At 39.5% G+C, this 24,804-nt stretch overlaps 1 protein-coding gene across 5 annotated transcripts in view; it reads right to left on the bottom strand.

The window, feature by feature from the left end:
* LOC131046022 (DNA-(apurinic or apyrimidinic site) endonuclease, chloroplastic) overlaps window positions 1-22,596 on the bottom strand; it is a 132,747-nt gene extending 110,151 nt beyond the window's left edge. Inside the window, exons 1-7 of one of the 5 annotated variants that reach the window (XM_057979661.2) lie at window positions 22,181-22,316; window positions 19,365-19,566; window positions 19,112-19,242; window positions 18,807-18,886; window positions 17,398-17,990; window positions 17,272-17,325; window positions 16,927-17,037 (exon numbers count right to left, since the gene is read on the bottom strand). In XM_057979661.2, coding sequence (XP_057835644.2) covers window positions 16,927-17,037; window positions 17,272-17,325; window positions 17,398-17,990; window positions 18,807-18,886; window positions 19,112-19,242; window positions 19,365-19,566; window positions 22,181-22,272 — 1,263 coding nt within the window. In that variant the 5' untranslated portion in view covers window positions 22,273-22,316. Of the gene's footprint in view, window positions 1-16,926; window positions 17,038-17,271; window positions 17,991-18,806; window positions 18,887-19,111; window positions 19,243-19,364; window positions 19,567-22,180; window positions 22,317-22,410 lie in introns of those variants that run through there. The other 4 variants (XM_057979660.2, XM_057979659.2, XM_057979663.2 and 1 more) reach the window with 4 other exon arrangements.
* Window positions 22,597-24,804: the final 2,208 nt, after the last annotated feature.

A 24,804-nucleotide genomic window follows, 5' to 3' on the forward strand; every position in this document is an offset into this window, starting at 1 on the left:
TTCCGTACCGGTTGGGCTCCCAGGACCAATGGTCCCCGATGGACGCATAATTCAGGCAAGACCCCTTTCAGATCCTTGTAGGACCAAGCGAACACGTCGTTGTATTCCATGAAAATTTTGAATGTTGCGGCCTTCAGCACCGGGCTCCAATCATCTCCTACCCGGATATTTTGAGGAGTAGCAGTGTCTCCTAAGTTCGTCTCCTTCACGGTGGGGTATTCGTACCACATTGGTCTATCCTTTGAAAACTCGTACACCAGAACATCATTCATTTTGGCGTCTCCCTCCTTATACTCCCTGTATTCTGGTGGGAACTCACCTTTCTCGCTTGGCTCTTCTTCAATTTGTAGCATGTGACACGCAGGGTGGAATACTTCATAATCTTCCATTTGCCAATGAAAGAGGCCATTCAATGAGCAGATGTCATCTTCCGAGCAGCCATCGAGTTCAAGCACTCCATTATTTGGTTTCATCTCGTCTTTGCCTTCGTAGGAATCCCAATCCCATCTATTTGAGTCCTCTGAATCAAAGGTTGGATGATGCAAGCTCCTCGCCGACGACCTAGGTCCGCAAATCAATAATGTACTTCCGCACCCCTTTCTCCATGGAAAGGGTGTTCTTCCGATTGTGGTTCACTTTTGTTGTGACCAGCCACCCTCTCCCTAAGATGGCGTCATAGCCCTTCTTAAGTTGGATTACCACAAAATCTAGTAGGAAGGGTTGTGTGCCAATGCTCACGGGCTGGGCCATCAGGGTGTCGGGTGGCTTGATACTGTGTTGGTCTGCTCCCACCAAATTGAATGTGGGTGGCCATAGTGTTGGCTTCCCGAGCTTCTTCCATGTATCCTCCAGCAGCACATTCACCCCCGAACCTCCGTCCACAATGGTGTCCTTGAGGATAGCCCCGAGGATTCCCATTTCCACTACCGCAGGATGCCGACCACTATTTAAGGTCAACAACATTGGATCAACCGAGGGGCTGACCGAGACTTCCGTCTGGGTCACACCTGAAGGTGTGTGTGCGGTGCTTTGGACGGTACTGAGAATAGCGGTCCTCAACTGCGGCATTGTGTCCAGAAGGTCCTTCACCCTTATCGGCACCTCCATCTGCAAGACTTGCCCAATAATGTTCTTTTTTGCTTCAGTACGGGATGAGGTACTCACCACCTCTGCATTCTTTCGTCATTATGTCGTCATCTCCCGCTCAATGTCGGCCTTTGCCTCCCGTAATCTCTCCTTCTCCGTATGGGGGTCGGGATAAGTGGCCTTCTTGGTCTGAACACAGGTGATTGCCAGTACTTCTTTATCACCATTTTTCTCAATATTGAGAAGATTAACCCCTGGCTTGGGGCAATTTGTGTTGTCGTGGTCTCTAGGACCACACATCTGCACAAGTTCTGCGGTGTTTCTATTATCACAAAAGCTTGCACCCTTGCTAAGCTATCAACTCAGCAACCTTGTGAAACATGGAAACAACCCCAAAGTGTGGGACCTTGCGCAAAGGGGTTGAATCTCCGAAGAAAGCCGGCTTCCTTCTCACTCCAGGTGCAAGTGTTGAACCAACTCAACACTTCAAAACTAATTCCTAAGCCTACCTTAACAACTTGCAGAGGTAAAAGGAAGAGAGAATTGCTTGAAATAAAAGGAGGTGATGCACCAAGAAGAGATTGTTTCTCTCCCTACCGAAATGGCACAAGGAACCAACTAAAAAACCCAAGAGATGCACAACTTCAATTGCATAAGTGACCCAAACGCATGTATGGAGGTTAGAATTTGCTAAGTATCAAGAGGGGAGAAGGATTCCCACAAGTCACACTCAGAAAACAAGTTAACAAGCATATATGGAGAGAAAAGCCACAAGACATACACCTATAATGAAGGTAAGAAAGCATACACAGCATACATAGGTTAGAAGAAGGCAAGAATGGTGATTTTCAATTAATCATAAGGCCAAAAGCCAATCTTACAGTTGCATAAATGCAAGATAAATACAAGAGAAGTGGGAGAGCATAGAATAGCTCAAGCCAGCAGGGAGAGAACCCTTTACAATGAGGCTTAACAACCTTTATATAGAAAAATGGGTTACAATGGTGATCATGACCCCTGCATGTCAATCTGGAAGTGCATGCACTTGGCTTGCACATGCAAGCAACCTAGCCATACCTCAAAAGGCAATTCTGAGGAAGGTGGATTGACTAAGCTTCCAAAGTCAGTCATGACAAAAGTCACCAAGCATGGCCCCATACCTCCCTTGATGGAAATCTTGCCAAAAACATTTAATGCACCCTTGTGGCTCCACAAAAGAAAGTGCACAAGTCACCAAAGTTGTCGAAGCATTTAAAGCCTTGAGTGTTGATCACGCCATCCGGAAGTGTTGCCAGTCAGAAGGAAGCCCGAAGACTTCGGAAGCTCGGACTCCCGAAGTGAGGAAGACAAGGGAAGGAGTAAGGAACTTCGGAACCTCGGGGTTCCAGAGTTTCGAAGAATTTCAAAAGGCTAAGGAAAGAACTTCGGAACCTCAGGGTTCCAGTGTTCCAAGATAGAGAGAAGAAAAGGAACTTCAGAACCTTAGGGTTCCAGAGAGAAGGAGGGGAGGGAACTTCGGGGTTCCGAAGTTCTAGGGAACTGCGTAAAGGAACTTCGGAACCTCGGGGTTCCAGAGCTCCAAGCAAAGATAGAAGAAAGGCCATGGAGAGGAAGGGAACTTCGGAACCTCGGGGTTCCGGAGTTCCGGGCAAAGATAGAAGAAAGGCTATGGAGAGGAAGGGAACTTTGGAACCTCAAGGTTTCGAAGTTCTAGGCAAAGGAGAAGCTTAAGAGAAGAGGCGAAGGAGAGAAGGCTAGGAACTTCGAAACCTCGGGGTTCCGGAGTTCCGAAGAGGGAAGGAGAAAAGGGATAAGTAACTTCGGAACTCGGGGTTCCGGAGTTCTGGGGGAAAAGAGAGAAAGGCTAAGGAGAGGAGGGGCTAAGCTAGGGAAAGAACTTCAAAACCTCGAAGTTCCAGAGTTCCAAAGAAACTTGAGAAAAGCTAAGGGAAGGAAGGGAACTTTGGAACCTCGGGGTTTCAAAGTTCCAGAGAAGGAAAGAAAGCGGCTAAGGCAAAGAACTTCGGAACCTCGGGGTTCTGGAGTTCTGGGGAAGAAAAAGGGGGCCTAGGAACTTCCGACAAGGCAACACTTCAAACCATGATTGATTTTCTCCTTGATCAACTGGGGCAGCGCTGGTCCATGGAACATATCTTTGATCGGTTCTCACTGATGGACCAAGGGTGTCATAAAATGACAACATTTTCCTCTTTCTGGCAATCCCGCACAAAGTGTCCCCACTGGTTGCAGGCCCGACATTGAATCATCGACCGTCCTTTTGCATCATATTGCATTCGACTCCGATTATTATTATTATTATTGTTGCCTCTTCCTCCCCTTCGGTTACCTCTGTAACCCTCGGATGATGTCGTGGTGTTGGCTTGAGGCTGGGATGTGCTTGCTATAGCGGAGGGTGACGGCTACTCCTGGGTGAAGAGCACCTGATTTCCCCGTGTCTTCATGTTGTAGGGACATTCTTTGGTGGAGTGTCCCAACACTTGGCAAATGTCGCAGAAGGCCATTTTAGGACAGGAGCCTTTTCTATGACCTTCCTCCTTACACTCTGCGCACCACACTTCCTCGTTTTTGTTGGTGCTTCCCTTCATACTTTTGAATTCCTTCATAATGCGATGCATGTCCTTCTAGAGGGCTTGCACCTTCTTGCTCAACCCCTCGTCGCTGCTACTTCCCTCGAAGGAGTCCTCCTCTCCAGAGGATTTGTCTTTCTTCTTCCTGGATGTCTTACCTTCACTTTCCAAGTCCATTGCCCGGTTATAGGCATCTTCGTAGGAGGTGGGCGGTACAATTTTCATTTTCCTCCTGAGGGACAATTTCAAACCCTCCACAAACCACCTTTTCTTTAATCCATCACCGGGTTGGTTGTCCATTTTTCCCAACAATTCCTTCAAGCGTCAACTATATGCTCGGATGGTCTCACTTTTCCCTTGCTTGGTACTCAGGATTTCTGCCACGATTTCATTGTCGTCTCTAAGGCTTTGTGTAATTCATCCCAAGTTGTTAGCTTCGTTTTATCAACATTTGAGTACCAATCGATGGCTACCCCGCGTAGGGTGGCGGGGAATTACACCACCCATTCCGCCCTGTCGGTCACGCCATTGGTCGACCAGATTGTTTCACATGTAAGGCAATGCCGTACCAGGTCTTCTTTCCAGTCTCCATTGAACTTAGGCAATTTTCGTCAATTCCCCATCACGTTCCTTGGCGGCGGCCCAGTCTGCCCTCCGGAACTCGAACTTGACCCTCCAGGAACTCCTCCTCCAGACACTAGTCCTCCAGAAGGTACTCCACCGAGATTTGGTACGTTGGGTCCTGTTGTGACCTTTTTCACACATCGCCCCATTGCAAATGGGGACCCTCTCTTTTTCATGCTTTCTAGGGTTTTTGTTAGCGCTCATGACCTATCACTTCAGTTTTGCCAAGCCTTGCTCAGTTTTGAACAGTTCAAGCCCTAAGATTGAAAGCTAGTTTTTGCAAGCCAAGTGATTCCTGAGTACAAACACCTTCAAAGTGCTTAGGGACGCCAAAGGACGAAGATCGCAATCGAATTGGACGAATTTGAACAACTTTCTATTTTTAGAAAGTTTGCTTTTTTGCTTTTTCCTATTTTTTAGGAAGTTTTGTTTTTGGCATTTCTAGCCCAATCCCCAGTATGGCTATTTTTAGAAATTTTTCTTTCTATTTTTAGAAAGTCTGCTTTTTGGCTTTTTCAGAATGGGTACTTAGGGTTTGCACTACTGCCATTGACCTGCCTCGACCGGGATCCAAAATTTCCAAGTTCCGACCTAAAAAGCCAAATCCCTACATTTTAGGGGACATGATGCCTCAGATGATCCACCTAGGCATGGATTTCAAATTTCAAGTTGATCCGGTTAAATTTGATTAAACTATGAAATTTTGAAATTTCTCTGAAAATCCTTCTAAGTCTGGCTAACAAGGGTTTTGAAGTATCGTTGCAGGTTCAGACTCCACCACGATGCGGGAGGCCATGAAGAGAAGACCCTCCAAAGTCCACCATGTGTTGAGGACCCACCAAAGTCTGCCTTGAGCCTTATATAAATGATGCCATGTGTGTGGGAGGTCATGAAGGCCAACAGTCTAAAGCCCGCCATTGTCTTGGAGAAGCCTTGGGAATGGTCTCCAAAGCCCGCCATAGCCATGTGGGAGCCTTGTCCAAAGTCCGCCCAAGGTCTTCAAGTGGTGGGAGCAACCTCCAAAGTCCGCCCAAGGTCTTCAAGTGGTGGGAGCAACCTCCAAAGTTCGCCATAGGTTGGGAAGGCCATGAGGGGAGGTCTCCAAAGTCCGCCATAGGTTAGGAAGGATGTAAGGAGCAACCTCCAAAGTCCGCCATAGGTTGGGAAGGCTGTGAGGAGAGGCTTCCAAAGTCCGCCCAAGATAGGGAGAGCCTCCAAAGTCCGCCATACCACATGGGAAGACCCTCTGAACTCTGCCATACCTTGGAGAGGAAAGCAAAGTCCGCCAAAACTTGAAAAGATGAAGGTAAGTCTTCAAAAGTCCACCTACACATGAAAAGTCAAACAAAATCAACATGATGTCACAAAAATCCACAGAGATTTCAAACTTGAAGGTCAAAATAGAAAGTTTTTGAAGGAAGAATATTGGAAGATTGGTAGGGATTTCAAGCCTAAAACCAAAATGGAAAGTTTTTAAATGGAATATTTGAGGATTAGTAGATATTTTCGAACCTGAATCCAAAATAGAAAGTTTTCGAAAGAAGAATATTGGAAGATTAATAGATATTTTGAACTTATAAACCAAATTGGAAACTTTTGGAAGATATTTTCTTCAAACTTGGAAACATGACAACACTTTCCAAAAGGAGTGAAGATGGAATTAGAAGTATGAGTTGGAAGATTTTAAGGGTTTCTACTTGAGGAGTTAATTTTATTTACAAATACTTCACCTCAGACTTCATTTCTACACCAACAAGTTCGAAGTTACCAAGGAAAGCTTAGTAAATTATTTCAGTTCGAGGGTTTCTACTTGAGGAGTTAATTTTATTTACAAATACTTCACCTCAGACTTCATTTCTACACCAACAAGTTCGAAGTTACCAAGGAAAGCTTAGTAAATTATTTCAGTTCGAAGATCATCTGGAGAAAGTTTTTGACATTTCTGGAAGTTGGATAAGCTTTTGACCAAAGTTTCGCAGATTTTTGGAAGGCAACCAATACAAGAAAAGATTATTTAACCTTTACTGAATTTTCTGAGTGTTCTTGAGAGAATTCCTAGCCCTGCTTCTGCCCATTCGAAGGTGAAACCAAATTCATGATGCAGATTTATGGATTTTTTCTGAATATTTTCCAGAACTTGAGAAATATTTTTTCAAAATTTTTGGAAAGAAAATCTTTTTTTGGTTAAGTATGAAAAAAATTTTAAGTTTTAACACTTGGTGGTGACCACAACCAGCCAGAAAATGAAGGGTTTTTGAGGTGAAAATTCGATTTTTATGGCTAAGTATGAGAATAAAAATGAAAATTTTCCAACACTTAGCCATTTCGCAGCCCCATTATTTTTTTCGAAAATTTTGCGAAATATTTTCTAACTTAAAATTTCATTGTTCGTTTGCAGGTCCTAGACACTATGAAGTTCCAGGTGGATAAAGATGCTCCTCCAGAGTCGAGGATGGCTTCAAAATGGAAGAACGTTAGCGACACCAACCTCAAACACATTAATCTGAGGGAATTCAAGAAGCAAATGTTCGGTCTGGACAACCTCGTGCCTACCACCATTGCGCGAAAGATGATGAAGAGCGGTATTGTTCATGATGTTGGCTTCCTCCCCACCATGCAATTCAATGAAGTAGTAGTCGAGTGTGCCGAACATTACAACCCCATCAGCAAGGACATTGTTGCACCTGATGGAAGGATACTGGCAAACATCAATGATGAGGCCATCAGAGAGGCCTTCAGGATCCCAGAGTATCACAACACAGTGTATATGGCAAAGGACGAAGCAGACAGTCTATATCAGGACCACCTGAAAGAATATGACGCCATAGTTAACCATTCCTGGCTAGACAAGACAAGGAAAGGCGCCTCCAAACTTCAGAGGAAGAGCCTAGTGCGAGCATACTTCAAGGAAGACATCAGAGACATGATCGTCTTGCTCAACAGAATAATGGGAAGCCCTCATGGAGCTCCATTCGAACCCTGGATGTATTATTTCATTAATGAAATAATCAATGGAGTAAAGATGATAGACTGGGCCAGGATGATTAGCGAGAACCTAGACAGCCAACTGAGGAACCTAGAGACGAATATGAATTTCTTCATGAGTTCTTACTTGTTCTATTCCTTGGCCAGGACCTACAGATACAGAGGTCTCACTTGTAGAGGAGAAGTAGGGAGCAAGGAGAACCAGTTTCCAGTATATGATTGCTATCCTCAGCTCCACATGGAAGAGAAATTCCATTACAAAAGAGTGAATGATACTTTCCTTATGCACATCACTCGGACATTGCAAAGCAGGCTGCACCAGAGACTCTCTAAAGAGTCTATGGACTTCATCAGTCGGTTTGGATGTTGGTACATCCAATATCCAAAGTTCACTTACCTCCGAATCCAGGGATTCTCCGGACCTCCATACAAGCTTCCAACTTACCCTACCAACCGAGTGGTGTTGCTCGAGGTTTTGAGACAATTGGAGGAGTATATAGTGATTCAAAGGGATAAGCAAAAGAAGGCAAGGACGTCCTCACTTACAATAGGCAATGGGCTGGAAACATGTTCGTCATCCCAAGCTTCTGTGACCACTGAGAAGGAGCTAGCCTGGTATCCCCTCTATCAATACAAGGCAAGAAGGAATTTCGATCCATTCCACAAGATAAAGAAGATCGACGGAGCGGCGTTTGAGCACAGATTGGACTTAGAAGATTACTAGGCTAATGCAGCCGATAGCTTCAAGATCAGGAAGAGATTCTGGTCAAGAATTCCTTTGAGCATGGTGAGAGCAACGGAGGTATTCAAAGTTGCCGATCAAGTGGAAGAAAGCTTAGAGCTTCGTCAACCGGGCTTCGAAAAGATGAAAAACGAACCCCTAGTTTTGATAGATTGGATAGAGGGGGAGAAATCAGATCTAGTAGACCTCATGAGGTCGGTGGTTGAGTATGCAAGGTGGTGGACGTCTGAAAAGACAAGGCAGTTAAAAGCCAAAGGTGTGACCCTGACCTACGAATCGATGGGAGTAGATGATACGTTGTCCATCGATCCTTGTACCTCTGCAGGTGATGCCCGAAATCCAGAAAGTGTTAGGTCTCGAAAGAGGAAGGAGTTAGTGGGGAGCTCTGTGAAAATCACAGGGAAGAAGATCATAGGAGAAAGAAGGGAGTCCAGCGAAGGCCAATCCATTCTAAGTGCCGCCTCTATCATACCTGATCAGAATGCAGTTAAAGAACGGGAGATGAACATCTGCATGGTTGATGATGAAGAGAGAATGCCTTCTCCTTCAATTGAAGAAGTAATGAAGGAAGTTGTCCAAAGTCCAGACAGAGAGCAAGTTGAAACACCTACAATCTTCTTGGATGGCATACCAACAAACCCAGGAGAGGCAGATGATGAATTTGACCATAATACTGTCGAGCAATCAACTGTCCCGGATTGGCTAAGGGAAAGAATAAAGACAAAGGTCACCAAGGAGGCCTGTTCCAAAGAGGTCACTGCAGCATTTTTGGAGAGAGTGAATGAGCCAGTCATGATCATACCACCCAAGTGTTGTTTGTAACTAGTTCGAAAATTAATTATAAAGCAAAAATCAAATTGCCCAAGGCAACATTTGATTGTTTGCTAAATAGGGTTGGGCCCGCCCTTACTTGTATCCACACCCAAAGGTAGCGTGGGCATTCAAACTAACACTGGCGCCAAATTCAATATAGGGCCGACCCTATATGATATAAGGTGGAAGCATTCAAATATATATATATTAGCGTGGGAAATCAAATTTGAAGTTGGCGCCAATTACTTATTGGGCCGACCCAATAAGTCTGCAAGCACCATATGTATATGGTGTCATTTGGAGTGCATAAATAAGTTTTTCAAGCAAATAATTCTGCTCCAAAAGATTGATGCGAACTCTACCTTTGCCCTATGGTGCGAAATTCTCCAGTCGTACAGTACAAACCTTCTCAACTATTATGTGCAATCAGTATATGAAGAATCTGAGCCAACTTGATGTGAACTATCTCTGCTGTTAGGAGCAATCCGTGCCTGAAGAATCTGATCCATTGTATGTGAAGAACTGATGCTATATAGACTAAAGGCGAATCCCATTCATGGGCATAATTCTAGATGCAAATACCTCCATTAAAGAGTGCAGACTTCATCATCAAAAGGTGCAGACCTGTGTACTTCATATTGATATTGAAGACAGGTTATCAAAGCTCTGAGACATCATATCAGACCTGGAGCAGATCTAAAGAAGAAAGCTGTTTATATCTGATTTGGTGCAGTCTTGGTCAAGCTTGTGTGCTGACCTAGTTATCAGATTAGAACAAACAAATTGCTGTTTGTTCATCATCATTAGCATTAAAGCGATAAGTACTGTAATCTATCCAATTGGTAACAATCAGATCTGAGGATCATTCCTTGCTGGGTTTTCCTCCAAGAGGGAGGTTTCCCAGGGTAACTCGTGTTTTGTGTTATATTGTTTATGCATTTCATTTAGACTATGTTTGTTTAATTGTTCAGCTAACCTTCATGTTAATATAAGTTGTCAAAGATACAATTCTGATTTTTGTTCTTACTGTTAATCTGAGACCTAAAATCCAACACCAAGCCGGCTAGGAAGTTTTCCTTAATTCAGAGAGACAGTGCAGGGTTCAGGACAGTCCAAATAGCGGTGCCCAAAGAAGGAAAGACTAGGGACAATGTCGCCGCAAATGATTACAAGATCACTACCATAGAGTTGGGTAAGCCCACCCAGGACCAAGAGGTCCAGTATTTTGACGACTCTTGCAGTGTTCTGAAGGCAAGTCTAGCCCATGAAAAGGAAAAGAGGAAGAAGATCGAAGAGGAGAACCAGCAGTGGAGAAGGTACGTTCTCCATCTTACCAAACCACTTGACCATGAGATCTCGGTTACTCCACCACAACCTCTTCAGTAAGGATCGATGAAAGATTATGATGATATGAAGGGCTCATACACTCAAGCAAAGGAGTGGATTTCAGACGCTTCGGCACGTGCTGACACACTGGTAGAGAATTTAGTATCAACACATGACTCGGCCTTTTCCCTGATCAATCGTATCCAGGATCTGGCCATCAATTGGGAGGATATGAATGAAATTCAGAATGAAATACTTCCACATCTGAAGGTTATCCGAGGCTTGTCGAAGAGAAGCCTAGTGGATGCGGGTATCATACAAACCGGAGACAGGTACGACTTCAGCACATGGTACTATGCCTTGGTCACTCGGATTGAAGTTCTAAAGAAATCCAAGACCAAGTGCTCAGAGACAAAGGAAAGTGTTAGAGAGATCCTGGGCAAGGTATTCCATGTGGTGTCAGAGATCTGGAAGAAGGAAAGCATAAGGGAGAAGCATCTGCAGGCAGAAAACCTAAGAGCCAAAATCCAGTCTAGCTTCTTCAAGGATTCAAGGATGATTGACAAAGGCGATTTCTCGAAAATTGCAAATTTTCTCTTCATCGATGAAATTTTCCTTGCCCAAGCCGTTGAGTGGGAGAGCATCCTCGCCACCTGTACCGATGATGTGGACATTATCGACTTCCAGATTGGCAGTTCGCCAAGTGTCGCCATGGAGGAGATCAAGCTCATTGTGTCCAGATACGTCGAATCTCTAAAAGAGGAAAGTGGACACTCACCTCAGTCAAATTAGCAGTTGCGCCACGTGTCACCCTCTTATTCATTTGAACTAATAGTGTTTGGGGAAACCCTAATTAGGGTTTGTAGCTATCAATCTTGGCCCTTGATCACTGTTTGATCTCGGCCATTCATTGATTTTCGAAAACTATATAAGGTTGCCTCCTCTCATTTGGAGAGTGTGAGGTTTTTGATATATTGTTGCTTAAGGTCATTTCCAGATAATATATTGCATGTGCGCTGCTTTGTAATCACTATTATTTGAATGATTTGCATGGTTTCAATCTCCTCAACATCTAGTTAAAGTTAATATAGATTTACTTTCATTGTTGTTAATTTGAGTGAAGGATTTGATAAGTATCAATTGATTGTGTATCTCCGCTCATACTTTTGGTAAATGGATGATTTCCATTCTACCGTGCAAAGTTAGTCTGAGCTTATCCCATGTGCATCCCGATATCCCGATCATAAGCACAACCCACTGAAGATTGCACTGGCTTTGTGTAGTTGTCCCTGGTGTGGTGAAGCAGAGTTTGGTTTCTCGAGAGCACCCAGTTGATACCATCTCCAGAGTTCGTAGGATTAGATTAGCCTTCCTAAACCCTATCCTTTTCTCCTTTCTTTTGAACGTCTAAATCCCCGAAAATCCAAAAAAGAGAAGAGCCTAAAATTGCCAGATCCATCTAAGTCCAATAGTTCAAGATACTTGTCAACGTAAGTCCCCCTTGAAATTTCAGCATACACTACCCAAGAAGCTATTCCACAAAAGTTGCTTGTTCGCACATATAGACCTTGGAATCAGTAGTGATTTTTCAGGAGAGGATAGAATGCCTTCGGGTATCCTATCCTAATGTTTGGTAGATGATAAAACAGACACCAACAGGTCCCACCAAGTTGCTCTGACTACCAGGGTGTGATGAGCCTAAACCAAACAGATTGCTTCTACTATCGTGACCTTGTGTCCTCCTGACACCTTCGATCGCACTGGTATCCTCCGCCTCTCTATTCTCGATCTCTGTCTCCTCTTCCCTCCTAGTCTTGGTACCTTTGTATGGCGTGTACAGCTCTACCGTACTCCCGTCACCAATCTCTTCCAATGTCAAGGAAAGGTCCCCCAACCGCTTTATGGTGGTTTCTATTAGTACGGAAACTTGGCCCTCAGCACCCGAGCCATCATTACTAGTTGTGCTTTCTTCAGCAAGTTTCTTCAGTCGTTGCCAATATTCTGCTTGTTGTTCTAACCTTAGCGTCCTCGCGGCTGCCTCATGCGCATCTTCTTCTTGTCCCTTTGGCACACGGTTTCTATCCTTATTTAGCATCACGAGCATCAATTCCCTCTTTCCGTGGGGTTGAAGGTTCGTCAACGGCTTTTGTCACGTTCCTCCTCTCGTCGACTCCTTTCTTCAAATTGCTGCAAAATTTGTTGTCGACGGGTTTCGTGATAGGTTTCTTCTCGACGAGTTTGGAGAGCAAGGAACGCCTATGCCAACAAGCTAGGCAAGTTGTTCATCAACCAATTTACAGTCGGACTTACGCCAAGGGCACTCCACAATGCGCTCTCAAGGACGTCCTCGATCGTGGCCTCCCTCCGTACGTAAGTTTCGATGGATACCTGTAGGATGCAGGTGAAATCCCTTGTCAATGCTCCCTCTCCTTCGAACAACTCCGTCGGCTCTTCCTCCGGATTGCTACTGGTCCCCTCGCTCACTGGTTGCCCCATTATCATTGTGCCATGTAGTATGTTCTCGTCATTCCAGGTTTAATTTGGCAGCAGCGCCAGATGTTTTCCCTCAAGGGGTGTGTGTGTTCAACAGTGCATAACAGTACAGAAACGTAGGAAATGCGACAGTATACAGCAATGCAAGTAAACAAAAGAACTCATATGTATGTATTCATTAATGCCAAATAAGAAACCAAGTACATATATATAGGTGTTTGTACATGTTGTCCGGTGCCAACTACCAACAACCGTCACGTAACCACCGACCCTTAACACACGTAACATTCTAATTACAATATGACATAATTACCCGACAACAGTGATTGTATCGAGCATTAACAAGTCGATCTTTTGGTGCAACGACAACCGTGTTTCTAACAAGAAAACAATTCGAAAAAAAAAATCATTATTAAATTCGCTTTATATAAATTTGATTTTTTACAAAAATATAAATCATATATCTACAAAATTATTAAAATAAATAATATTAAATTTGTTTAATTTAATTTAAATTTGTTAAATTTTATATATCAATAATAAAAATCTAAATTCAATATTTAAAAAATTAAATTTTTAATATATTATATATTAATATTAAAAAACTAGAACAAAATATTTGTTAATATAATATATTAAACAATTAATATAAGGTATTAAGGACAATGTATTTTTGGGAAAGCTGCGGAAAATTAATATAATTAATGTTCATATATTTTTATAAAAGCTACATAAAAATTAATAGGACAATGTATCTTTGGAAAAGCAATTAAAAATTAAAACATAGTGGCATCAGCCTTTCCTGATGTGGCCATCACAAACCCTCCCAGCAGCATTGCGTCTACCTACAAACCCGGAAAAGACTTCAATGACTATCCTCATACCTCCCAATGGCAATTATCGACTAGTCAACTATCAACAGAAAAAACCTTTGCGAATTTAAGGTGAATTTCAACGAATTTCATACAGTTTTTATAAATTTGCCGAATTTCAAACCTGAAGCCAAAAATTCGACGAACGTTGTGACTAAGTTATACATTTGTTTTGTGTTTTCTTATTTCTTGCATCCGTTTTACATTCTTCATTGGTAGATTAAATTTCTTGCATGAATTGGAGGATTTTGTGGTTGCCTTTTGATGATTTATGCTAGTTTAGATTTCTGGTCTTACAATTACATATTCATATCATTCTTGAATGTTCATCCAGCTAATAAATATTTTCTCTTATTTCCTGAATAGATCCATGTGATATAAGCATCAGTGTGATTGTTTATGTTTAGTTAGTTCTTTAATGATCGTTTACTTATGATTATTATTTTTGATCCTTCGCTGCATGGTGAAAAGTAAGCAACAAAATTTACTAATCCATGTATTTCGCATTTAATACGTGCATATTTAATTGTGACAGCATGTTATTCGAATGGTGTGAGATTGTTGACAAAAAAATACAAGTGATTACAATCAAGACAGAGGTGATTTGCACACTACTGTGCAAGCACATACAACAGCCTCAGTCACTTGCACAGAAGTGCTCAACTCTACAAGCAGCTCCTTGCTTCATGCACCACCTACGCAGTGACAAGAATCATGCTAGGTGACTAAAAGAGCACTTCTAAGCTCTTGCACAACCCCTTGCATAATACACCATTCACGCAATGCCAAGGATCATGCCACATAACTCAATATTTTGCTCCATGATGCAGGAGCATCGACAATAGGGTTACAAGTAAGCCGAAAACCCAAGAGAATGAGGATGATGATGATGTTGTAGAAGGAAATAACAGATACAACCATGCAAAATCATGATGAAACCATGTACGAGAAAGGGTTTCCTAGAGAATTGGCAAATATAACGGCTGGTGACCCATGTATTCCGATGGATGGCCACTCTCTCATATGGACTTCAACAATGTTTCTGTTGCAGGTATGAGATGAAGGAAGATCGATAACAAAAGAATGAGAAGACCAAAGATTGTGGAAAACGAAGTTAAAGATTAAAGGACAAAAGAGGCATAGAAGAGAGAAGGGACCAATTTGATGAATATTTCCCATGAAGGAATAATGCTTAATGAATAATATGATGGAAAATGTTATAATGCAGACCAATTCTAGAAAGTCTACATGGGATGGGAAATGGAGAGAAATGAGAGAAAGTAGGGATGAAGATTGTTGAGAGAATCATGGAGATATTGTGGAGAGATCATAGGAGATAGTTAGGAAGATGTTTGAGGAAATGATTGGAACTAATATCTGATTATGAATTATTCACTATGAGTATGGTCACCTATAGCTATATAAAGAGACCTTTTGTACGCTAAAGAGGACATTCTAGAATGGTTTATTGATAAAGATTTTCCCTTTGGGGGGATTGGATCATATTTTGTAATCATTTGCCTTGCTTTGCAAAATGTAGAGTTTGTCTACAATGTGTTTTATTCACAGCTGTGTTCTCTGGTGCATCACTCCACATCTACACCTACATACATTAGTGCACATGAGGCACACACTCTAAGGCTCAACACAAAATTCTGCACATCTCAGAACGCCGCACAAAATTTCAGTCCACACAAGCACTAAATGAGTGAAACTTTTGAAGCCATTTCACAACATGCCACCCATGAACATAACAAACCATCAGGAGATGAAGAGTCAAACATGGAAGCTTAATTGTATCAACTTCCATAACAACCCTGTTGTCTTCATTAACATGTAATCTATAAATGCATATGTCTAATATAGGCAAATATAAGATAGATAGGATAAAATACACAGCCATAGTCTCCCTCAAGAGTATGCCTTGTACATATTGCACAGATTTAAAAAACTTTATGGTCCAATTCTAGTATTCTTCTCTATCTAAACCCTTGTCTCCAATTTGCTTTTGCAATCAAACAATACATTTATATCCTTGTTTAGGGCATTGTCCCCCAAACCTCCTAGGATCTAGATCATTGATACCAAAACAATACATCTTGCATGGTATACCAAATGAGATTAGAATATCTAAAGCTTAACATCAAACCACAAGATTCTTCAAACTATCTCTCAAGTCAATTCAAGCAAGTTCAAATGGTAGAAGTGCGAGATGTAGTCCACACAAGTATCAAAGACGAAATTGCAAAGGATCTTCAAGAACAACAAAGATTCACATTTACATTTACATTTTGGTTGACACAAAATTGAACTACACCCAAGATGCTCCTACATCACAATGTCTCTTTGAGCAAACTAAGAAGAGCATTTTTAACTAGGGATGAACTTCTGCAAGGATGAACTGAATGAGAAAGGACTCAATCAACTGGGTCCTCTTTGTGTACAGTCCAGGTAACATCAATGTATTGACTCCTTGCTATGTAACATAGTGAAACCATACAAATTATAATAGCAAGAGAGTAATTACAGGAGGAGAAAATAAATCAGTCTTCTGATTTCAAGCCATCCTGAGATATTATGTTTCTGATTTCATTTAAAGATATAGCATTTGCAATTCCATTGACCAAATTTGGTCATTTGCAAGCATTACTGTAATCCTTCTTTTATTTCTTTCAATTAATTCTTATTTTCTCCAATTGCATCCTTAAGATATTTCGTATTGGAACCTCCAATTATATCCTTACAAATTCAGTGATGGCTACAATTAAAACTGCAAAAGATGGCTGAAATGGGAAGAAATATTCCTGCAAAAAGGCAAAAGCAAGGAAGAAAGAAAGGAGAATTTTTCACATGAAAGAATGGGCAAGAATTATATATTTGTATATGCTCATAAATCATTTAAAATTTTAAATGATAGCTTTTATAAATCTCTTTATATAGAGAGAGAGTTCTATTTGTAATAGTTTGGGTGTCTGCGCACACAGCCTTGCATATAAACAGTCTGTGCAACTGCAAACATAGATGATTTGTTCATATGCAAGGCTGTGTGCCACCATTTGGGGAATCACGCAACCTGAACAAACACAGGTGAAACAGAACATTACTTCTGCATTTCAGACAAGGATCCCTAAAGAGGAAAATGTAAGACCTATTTCCACTCAAAGGACAGATGGTAAACAATTTGTAACCACAGTTCGGTACTGATAAAAAATAGCTTTTGAGGCTAATAATAGTTGCCTACAGGACCCTGATTACATTTCCAGAAACAAGATGGAAGCAGTCTTAAGGAGTAAGCTTGCAATTTAAAAAGCCACCTTAGAATTATAGTATTCATTAGGCTATTATTATTACCAAAGAAAGCCATACAGTCCCCTTAGTGCAACTCAAAAATTCTTACTCTAGAAATCACAGCAGTGCCTGAATAGCCAAGCTTGGATACGCTGCAAGTCCAGAAACTAGTTTCATATCCATCAAGAAGACCTTGCTTAATCTGCTGTACATCTTTTTCCTGGACATTAGATAAAATTCAACATTGCCATCAGTATGCAAGATGAAAAGTTAGGGTACCGGTTCACCCGATGCTACTGCACACATCCCAAATATGAAATAAACAGAAATCCAATCAACTCTTAAAGTAGAAGCAAAGAGTCGAGAATTCTATAAGTATTGATGAATAAGAAATAAATAATTACTTCACAATAAAAGTAGTCAATTTTAACTACTGTCAATAGGAGTTACTAACCTGCAATTTGGTCTCTTGTAAACACAAGATATCAAAATTCTCTCTCTCTGCAAGCTGCAAAAATTTATTTTCCTCCCGTTTCAGTAAGGCCCTCAAACCATTCACATTCCAAGAAATTAACCGTACCATGTTATTCTCCGCTGGAGATCTGGGCCGCATGCTACTTGGGTTATAAGGAATCCATCCAATCTGCACCTTCTTGTGAACAAGATTTGTCCATGGTTCTTCAAAATTGAACTCTAACTTACCTTCTGCAGGAGCAACACTATCTTTGTTCTCTGAATTGCTTACACTCTTCTTAATTTTCCTTTTTTTCTGAGCTGATCCCTTGTCAGTTTCTGATTGCAAGTGCATGTTAACTTCTTCATTGCAACCCTCAATTGACTCAATTGTGTGTCCTTCACAATCCTGTCTTGCACTTTTTATCAAAGGTCTTTTAATAGTCATTTTCTTCTTAGGAATACTTGGTTGAGCAATTATATCAACAGATTTCTTGCTATCACTGAATTTCTTCTTACAGTTTCTTGAATTATTACCAGTAACATTTAGTTTGTCATCATTTCCTTCCACACATGGAGCTAAAACCTGGGAATCCTTTAATGAAGAAATGGGCAGACTTTTAACCTGACCTTTCTTTCCTTGATTTCTTGGTTGATCTGCTATAATTTCTGATAAGCCATTTTCTGCATCCTTTGAAATGCTAGTCTCGGAATTTTGATCTGAAATGGTTCAAAAAGTGACAAAAGTTTATGATAAGACCTCAGATAAAATCTTCAGAACATGCAAAAATAACCTCGTATTGTATGCAAGTTCCGCAGAATATAAATAAACACAGTCAGTTAGTGCAACGAATGTCACTGAAAGTCACACTAGCATTCCATTTTCACAATGTGGTAAAAGTGTAAGTGTTTTTCAATTACATGGATTTAAAAACAGGAAAAGCATAACAAATCAAAAAACAATATAAGATTCATAAAAATGGCAGAAAACCTTTTATTTTGTTATTCATGTCTAATATAGCATGCAACCATCAAAATAACATTCATTTAATTTTAATATCAAAATTATAACAACCATGGTTAAGATGGTGTTAAGCATGTCAAAAGACTTAAAAACATGATACCATCAAAGTTCAGTTCTGTTAGATTTCCACAATCCATAATAATGAAGTATGTAGATTTCTGGATTTGATTTGATTGTGTGCAAGTTGCACACAATCAAATCCAGAAATCTACACACTTCACCATCAAAGTTTCTAACACCAATCCAAAAAAATGTTTAGCAATATTTTTAACTGAAAAAATCACCCCATTTTTATCAATAAATTACAATGTTTTATTTTTTCATGTAATTAAAACACTGTTGTTTAATTGCACTGAACATTTCTTGAAAAAACACAGGTTTGACCACCATATTGTATATCACAGGAAAATCACTGGTTCACAATTATTCGGTGTTTTGCGAAGTAATTCTACTACAGCATAAGAAATAAAAAAGTAAAAAATATTCTCCTTCCAAATATAATCAAAAGCTACCTGCACTCTTATTTTGTGAAAAACTTTTCAATGCCAGTATGAGATCCTGCTTACGGCCAGTTGGTGACATTCCCAGTTTCCTGAAGATCAAAGCAGAGATGGTTACATGCTTTGATATATGAAAATATTCAAAATCATTAGAAGTTTACAAATGGCATACTGGCTGCAAAGTAATTAGTCATAGACATTAAAACCAATTCAATCTGATGCTCAAGATCATTATTAATTTAATGCATGATGCTAAAACAGAGCATTCCAAGGGACAACCCTGAAAAGAATCACAGGTATTGGACCTGGTATTTTACCTCATTAAACCTCGAAGCTCTGCCACAGTCAATTTCGTCAGTCTATCATCATCCTTTGAGCAATCTAAATCCTTCTCAAAGTCAACTTCATCTGCTGCCACTTGACCTTCTTGAGATGATTTCTTCAAGTCCTACACATGCATTTATGCATATTTCAGGAACATACAAAACAGTCTCTAGTATCACAAAGACAAATATGCCGCAGTGAATCTTAAAAATAAGAAGGAAAGGAATGATTTCAGTAGGTTCTAACTTGGCATTCAGCAATACTTTGAATCACAGATGTCTCTTCTTTGAAACCACGGTTCCCATCCATATCAATACTAACATGTGTAGATTGTTCACTCACTTCACTGCAAAATTTTGCATTGCTATTCAATGAAGAATTTGGTGCTTCAGTTGACATGCCAATGGCTCTGAATGAACTTGAAATCAAAAGAAACCTTGGGGATACCCTGTAAACTCAACAAAGTGAATAAAAATCCTGAAAACAAATAATCACATATCATAAAAATGAGGGAAAGAATACAAATCTTCTATTTGTTAGTCAAAATCCAGTCATGATTATAGATTAGCCTTATGGATTCATCACAACATAAAATCATGTAAAAGCAGTTAATATTTTTCTGTACAGATTGTCTTCAAAGCTGTTGCAATTATCATTTTAGTACAGAATTATTACTCTAAATGCACTGTGTTATTTATGCATTATGTGCATTATGCCATTTAAATTTAAGATACAATATGATCAACGAATGATATTTGAACAGTGACTCACAGATCCCCTTATCAATATGTTGAGGAATGGTACAGAACATTTGATAGCAGTCATGATATGAATGAGCATGGAATTTCCCATTGTCAGCAAAGTCAAAGCATTAAACATGGATTTGGCTTTCCATACACTTGTAAGATAGCAATATAGGTGAATCTCAATGGAAGCATGCCCAGGAACAATTTTGAAAGGGTTTTCTTGCATAATATTCCACTCTTTTTGCATTTATGTACTGGTGTTTCTTACAAGCTTGCAAGTTTTTGTAATTTTGTTGTACAAAATAAGCAAGTTCTTGACCAAGATAAATGATGAGAATGATGTCCTTGTGGTTCATTGTTGCCTAAAGGATGAGGTTTGTTTGACAAGTTTGCCTGTAAGAGCAAGGGTAAGAGCATACGATATTTGTCATTTAACAACAAAGAATATTATCAAGTACCTACAAAAAACTTACAGAGAACTTAGAGATAAAAAGTATGCTGCACATAGTAGGAAGAAAGAAAAAGTATTAATACTTTTGAGGTACCATACAAAGATCACTAAGCAAACAGCAAAGATATGTTATCCTGTGTAATTTTCATATTAACTTCATGCTACTCGCATTAGCGACAACTCTAACTTGTGCATTTCATAACCCGAAAGCCACGAGTTACAAACAGAATACAGCTTTTTCTGGGATCTTGAAGATGAGAGAAAAAAACGAGATCAACAAAGTGCTGGTTCAGATAAGACATCAAAATCAACTCAATATTCTCTACTTTGGGGATGATGAAGTCATTTTAAAAATCTGTCCTGTTTAGCCATACAGGAATTTTTTTAATTTAAAATATTCAGAACATGCAGCTAAGTAGGCATGCTCCCAACAGCAACTCCATACTTTTCTGGAGTGGTGCATTTAAAGCCTGAATTAAAACTACTCAGTTATTATCATTTGGTGTCTATTGCGAATTATGATGGCTCTCGTCATCTCAATGGACTTTTCTGTTTCTGCTGAAGTAATATAAGATAAATAATTTTATTTTTTTAAGTAGAAATACCCAATTCACAAACACAAATCTGAAAGAAGAGTAAGGGACTAACAATGGGCCATATTAGTTAAATGTATAATGGTGTACACTGAGGCATCCTCTGCTGGATAGAAACCATTTAGACCTAGCTTCTGAGCCTAAATCTTCCATGGCAGCTTTCTGAGCATTAATTACACTTCATCATAGGGCATGGAGCTTCTCTATTATTGTGCCTGACGAGGATCTAGGCCTGAAGGCATAGTCCCTGCCACAGGTGAACTTTACTATTTACCGCATTGAAAACTCATGCATATACTAATAATTTGAAAAATTGCATTTGTTATGTTCAAGGGGTTGGGATGTAATGGTTACAGGGGCACTCAGAAGTGTGCAACCCAGGTTCAAATATCTCTGATTGCAATAAGGTGAACCATAACTATAAGGCTACCCGAAATGTGGATAGGTTGAGGTGTAATGATTTTGAGGTGCTTTCAAGCATGAACCACGTTTAAAGCCAGAAAGTTCACACCAGAATTCACCGAACAAAGTTGATAATAGCATTAATTATAAAAAATCAATCTACATTTTATAATAAGTCACGCTTTTCCATATTTGTATGCCAGGAAGTTAGGAACACATAATTTATTTTGGTTTTGACTCTTGGCAGCCAAAACAACCTACTTGTAATAAAATTAATTTAAAAAAATATAAATAATTAAGTAAAAATATAGCCCTATTTAATAAGTTTGCATAGTTCATACTGGAGATCATAATGAAGCAAACAAGATCTTTTCCTCTGCTTCAATTCAATAATTTCCCCATCTGCCCGATCATCTTCTCTTGTGGAATTCCATAAGTTTATAGTATTCCACAAACCCAAACATACGATTTACTTAAATGGAACACTCCACAGGGCTGAACTGTTATCCTGATTTTTTTCTCTGAATAACCTTTTTCTCCCTGAAAACTAGTAGCCCAACTCTAACTAATCACATAAAACGCTTATTTAGAAGAGAGAACAAATTACCAGAAGGGGATATGATATAAAGATAATGAAGAGTAGTCGCGACTCATAAGCCCATGACCCAGGTTTAAAATCTCTTTGATATTTCAGCCCATACTTCCACAAGACATATAAAACAATGGTTTAACAGAAGAAAGCGAAGTCCGCTGGTTGAGAATACTGACTCACAAAAAGCCTACCAAAGATTCTATTTACCAAAATCTAAAAGATGAGGCCAAAATGAAATTGTGCAGCAAAACTATAATGGTGTCCACTCCAACAATTACCTGTATTTACCAGTCTTAAGAAGGTAACACAGTTTGCCAATGTATAAGGGATGAGAAGGAAAGAAACGTTGTGTAGCTACCATTAGGTACATTCCTACAATTTCTCATATATACAAGTCTTAATCAAAGACTATCTCACACAGTACTGAAAGCATGCCAGAAGGAAAGAAAAATAAATTGCGAGCGAATAAACCTTATAAATCATAATAGAAGAGAAAATTCAGATGTACCTGCGCAGCTGCAGAGAAGAAACCTTTTTGAGTAGCAAGGTGGTTGGAATGGTAGCAGAGGCCACTGCCAACATTTGCATAACCATCCAACAATTTTTTTTCAACAAAAAAAATGGAGGGAAGGATCACCTAGATATTTATATTTGCAGCCACTCCAGTCTCCTACGTACGGATAATACTGATAGTTTTGTGTTAAGTGTACATTGGTGGTCTTTTTTTTTTAAAAAGTTCTTATTATGAAAACTTTTGATCCCTAATGTTTATTTTGATTCAGTTTGATTAAAATGTTTGTAATGGTGAAAATCTGATATGTTATCATTGTTGTGTTTATATTTTGGGTTTATGGTGATTAGTTTGTTTTCATATCATAACTAGTACGTAAGAGATTGGATTGTATGTGAAAATTAGCAAATAAGGTTAGTTTATCTTAATCTTATCATTACTCTTTTATTAAAATTGATATTGATCCTTAAAGTTATTGTTTGCTACCTTGGATTAAATTGCAAGTATGGAATTGACTTGGGTCATTTTTATAATTGTGGATTTCAACCATGTTGAAGTTGATTTTTCAATCCTACAACTCCCAAGGATCGCCTACAATCAAACATATGTTATAGAAAGAGAGAAAGGCAATGTTATGAAGGTCGAGGTTTTATTGTTTCAAAAATAGGAATCATATTGTGCATCTTGAATGAATAAAATTGTAGTGGAGAATTATTTAAAAAACAAAAAGCAACCTTAGAGAAACCTTAGATGAGAATAAAAAGAGATCAAAACACAAGCCATCATCCTATGACTTGAAACACAAAAAAGAGCATGACGTAAATTAGATTGAGCATTAGAGGAAAAGGAGCCTAAGGTGAAACACTATTTTACTCTAACACCCCTCCTTAAGTGCAACAGACCTAAGGTAAAATACTTTTTTACTCTTACACCCCCCACCCACCTTCCTTCCCCCCCACATCCCCCTTAAGTGCAACTTAGGGAGTAGCTAAAACTTTTAAATATGGATTCATAAGATGAAAAAAAAATGGGTCCCAACAACTTGGGCCTATGAGGTATCCATGTACAAATAAAAAGAATATCTTGTAACCAAAGAAAAGGATAAATCCTAATGAAAAAAATCCTCTCAAAAAGAGAGAAAGTCAACTGAAGGACTAAGAAGACTCCAAGGAGTGTCCCAAAAATAGTGGGAACATAAAGAACACCACTAAATAATGAAGAAGTTGCAAACAATTATTGTAAGATGACTTTTTAGTATTGTAAATGAAGAACCTCCTATAAAATTAGGATGATGATAAGGATTAAGAAGATAATAATCTACATGAGTGCCTCCAACGATACTACTCAAACAATGATCAGATGGAAAATAAAGCAAAACATCCAACAATCAAGGATTGAGATGGCACATGAAGTTATAGTAGTGACCCCATGACACTACTTAGCCAAGCAAAGAAGCAAATTGGTCGAGGATAAAAGGTTGTCTCCACAAAATAGAAATGCAAGAGTGTCAACATGGTAGGTGTTGTATCTCATTGAAATACATGGGTAACTAGTCGTTGCATCTACCTATTACATAAGAACAAATACTAGATACATAACTCACTCTAAAGCGAAACCAAGGAAGTATTCTAAGCACCAATAATAGGAAATCCCCTATAATGCTAACAATGGAGAGGCATGACAAGTCCACTGAAATTATGTCACCATTAAGTGTATAGAGGAGAAGTTATAAATAACATCTAAAAGTGCAGAAGAAAGTACCTACAACTAAAAAAGGTTATGTAAACAAAGACATGCATACATAAAGATATGCATAAAGTGACACTTTATCTCAATGGATACTACATTCTAAAGATGTCTGCAATTTTCAAAAAGGACAAAGTGCTGGAAATTCATATAGAATGCCTTAAAATATGTCATCCCATGCAAATAAAAGTATTTCAAGTGCCAAAATATTCGACTACTCAAAAGAATGTGAAAACGCATAAATTTGAATAAAATTTACCTAGGAAGAAATCTAGAAAAAGTGGATTGATAGATGTCCAAGAACCCTACACATCTCTCTCTCTCTCTCTCTCTCTCTCTCTCTCTCTCTCTCTCTCTCTCTCTCTCTCTCTCTCTCTCTCTCTCTCTCTCTCTCTCTCTCTCTCTCTCTCTCTCTCTCTCTCTCTCTCTCTCTCTCGTTTGACTTGATTCTTATTTCTTTCTCACCTTCCCCTAGTCTTGACCTCCAACACTTATTTCATAGTTCATAAATGAGAAAGAATCATATAGTGTTGCAAGTCCCAAGCGAGCAAGACTGGGAGTTCCAAAGTTAAATTAGTACAAACTATAAAGTGAAATTTGTTATAGGCAATTTATCTAAGAACCCTACACATGTTTTCTCCTATC

This window comes from Cryptomeria japonica, chromosome 3, assembly GCF_030272615.1.
Source record: "Cryptomeria japonica chromosome 3, Sugi_1.0, whole genome shotgun sequence".
NCBI classification, from domain to species: domain Eukaryota; kingdom Viridiplantae; phylum Streptophyta; class Pinopsida; order Cupressales; family Cupressaceae; genus Cryptomeria; species Cryptomeria japonica.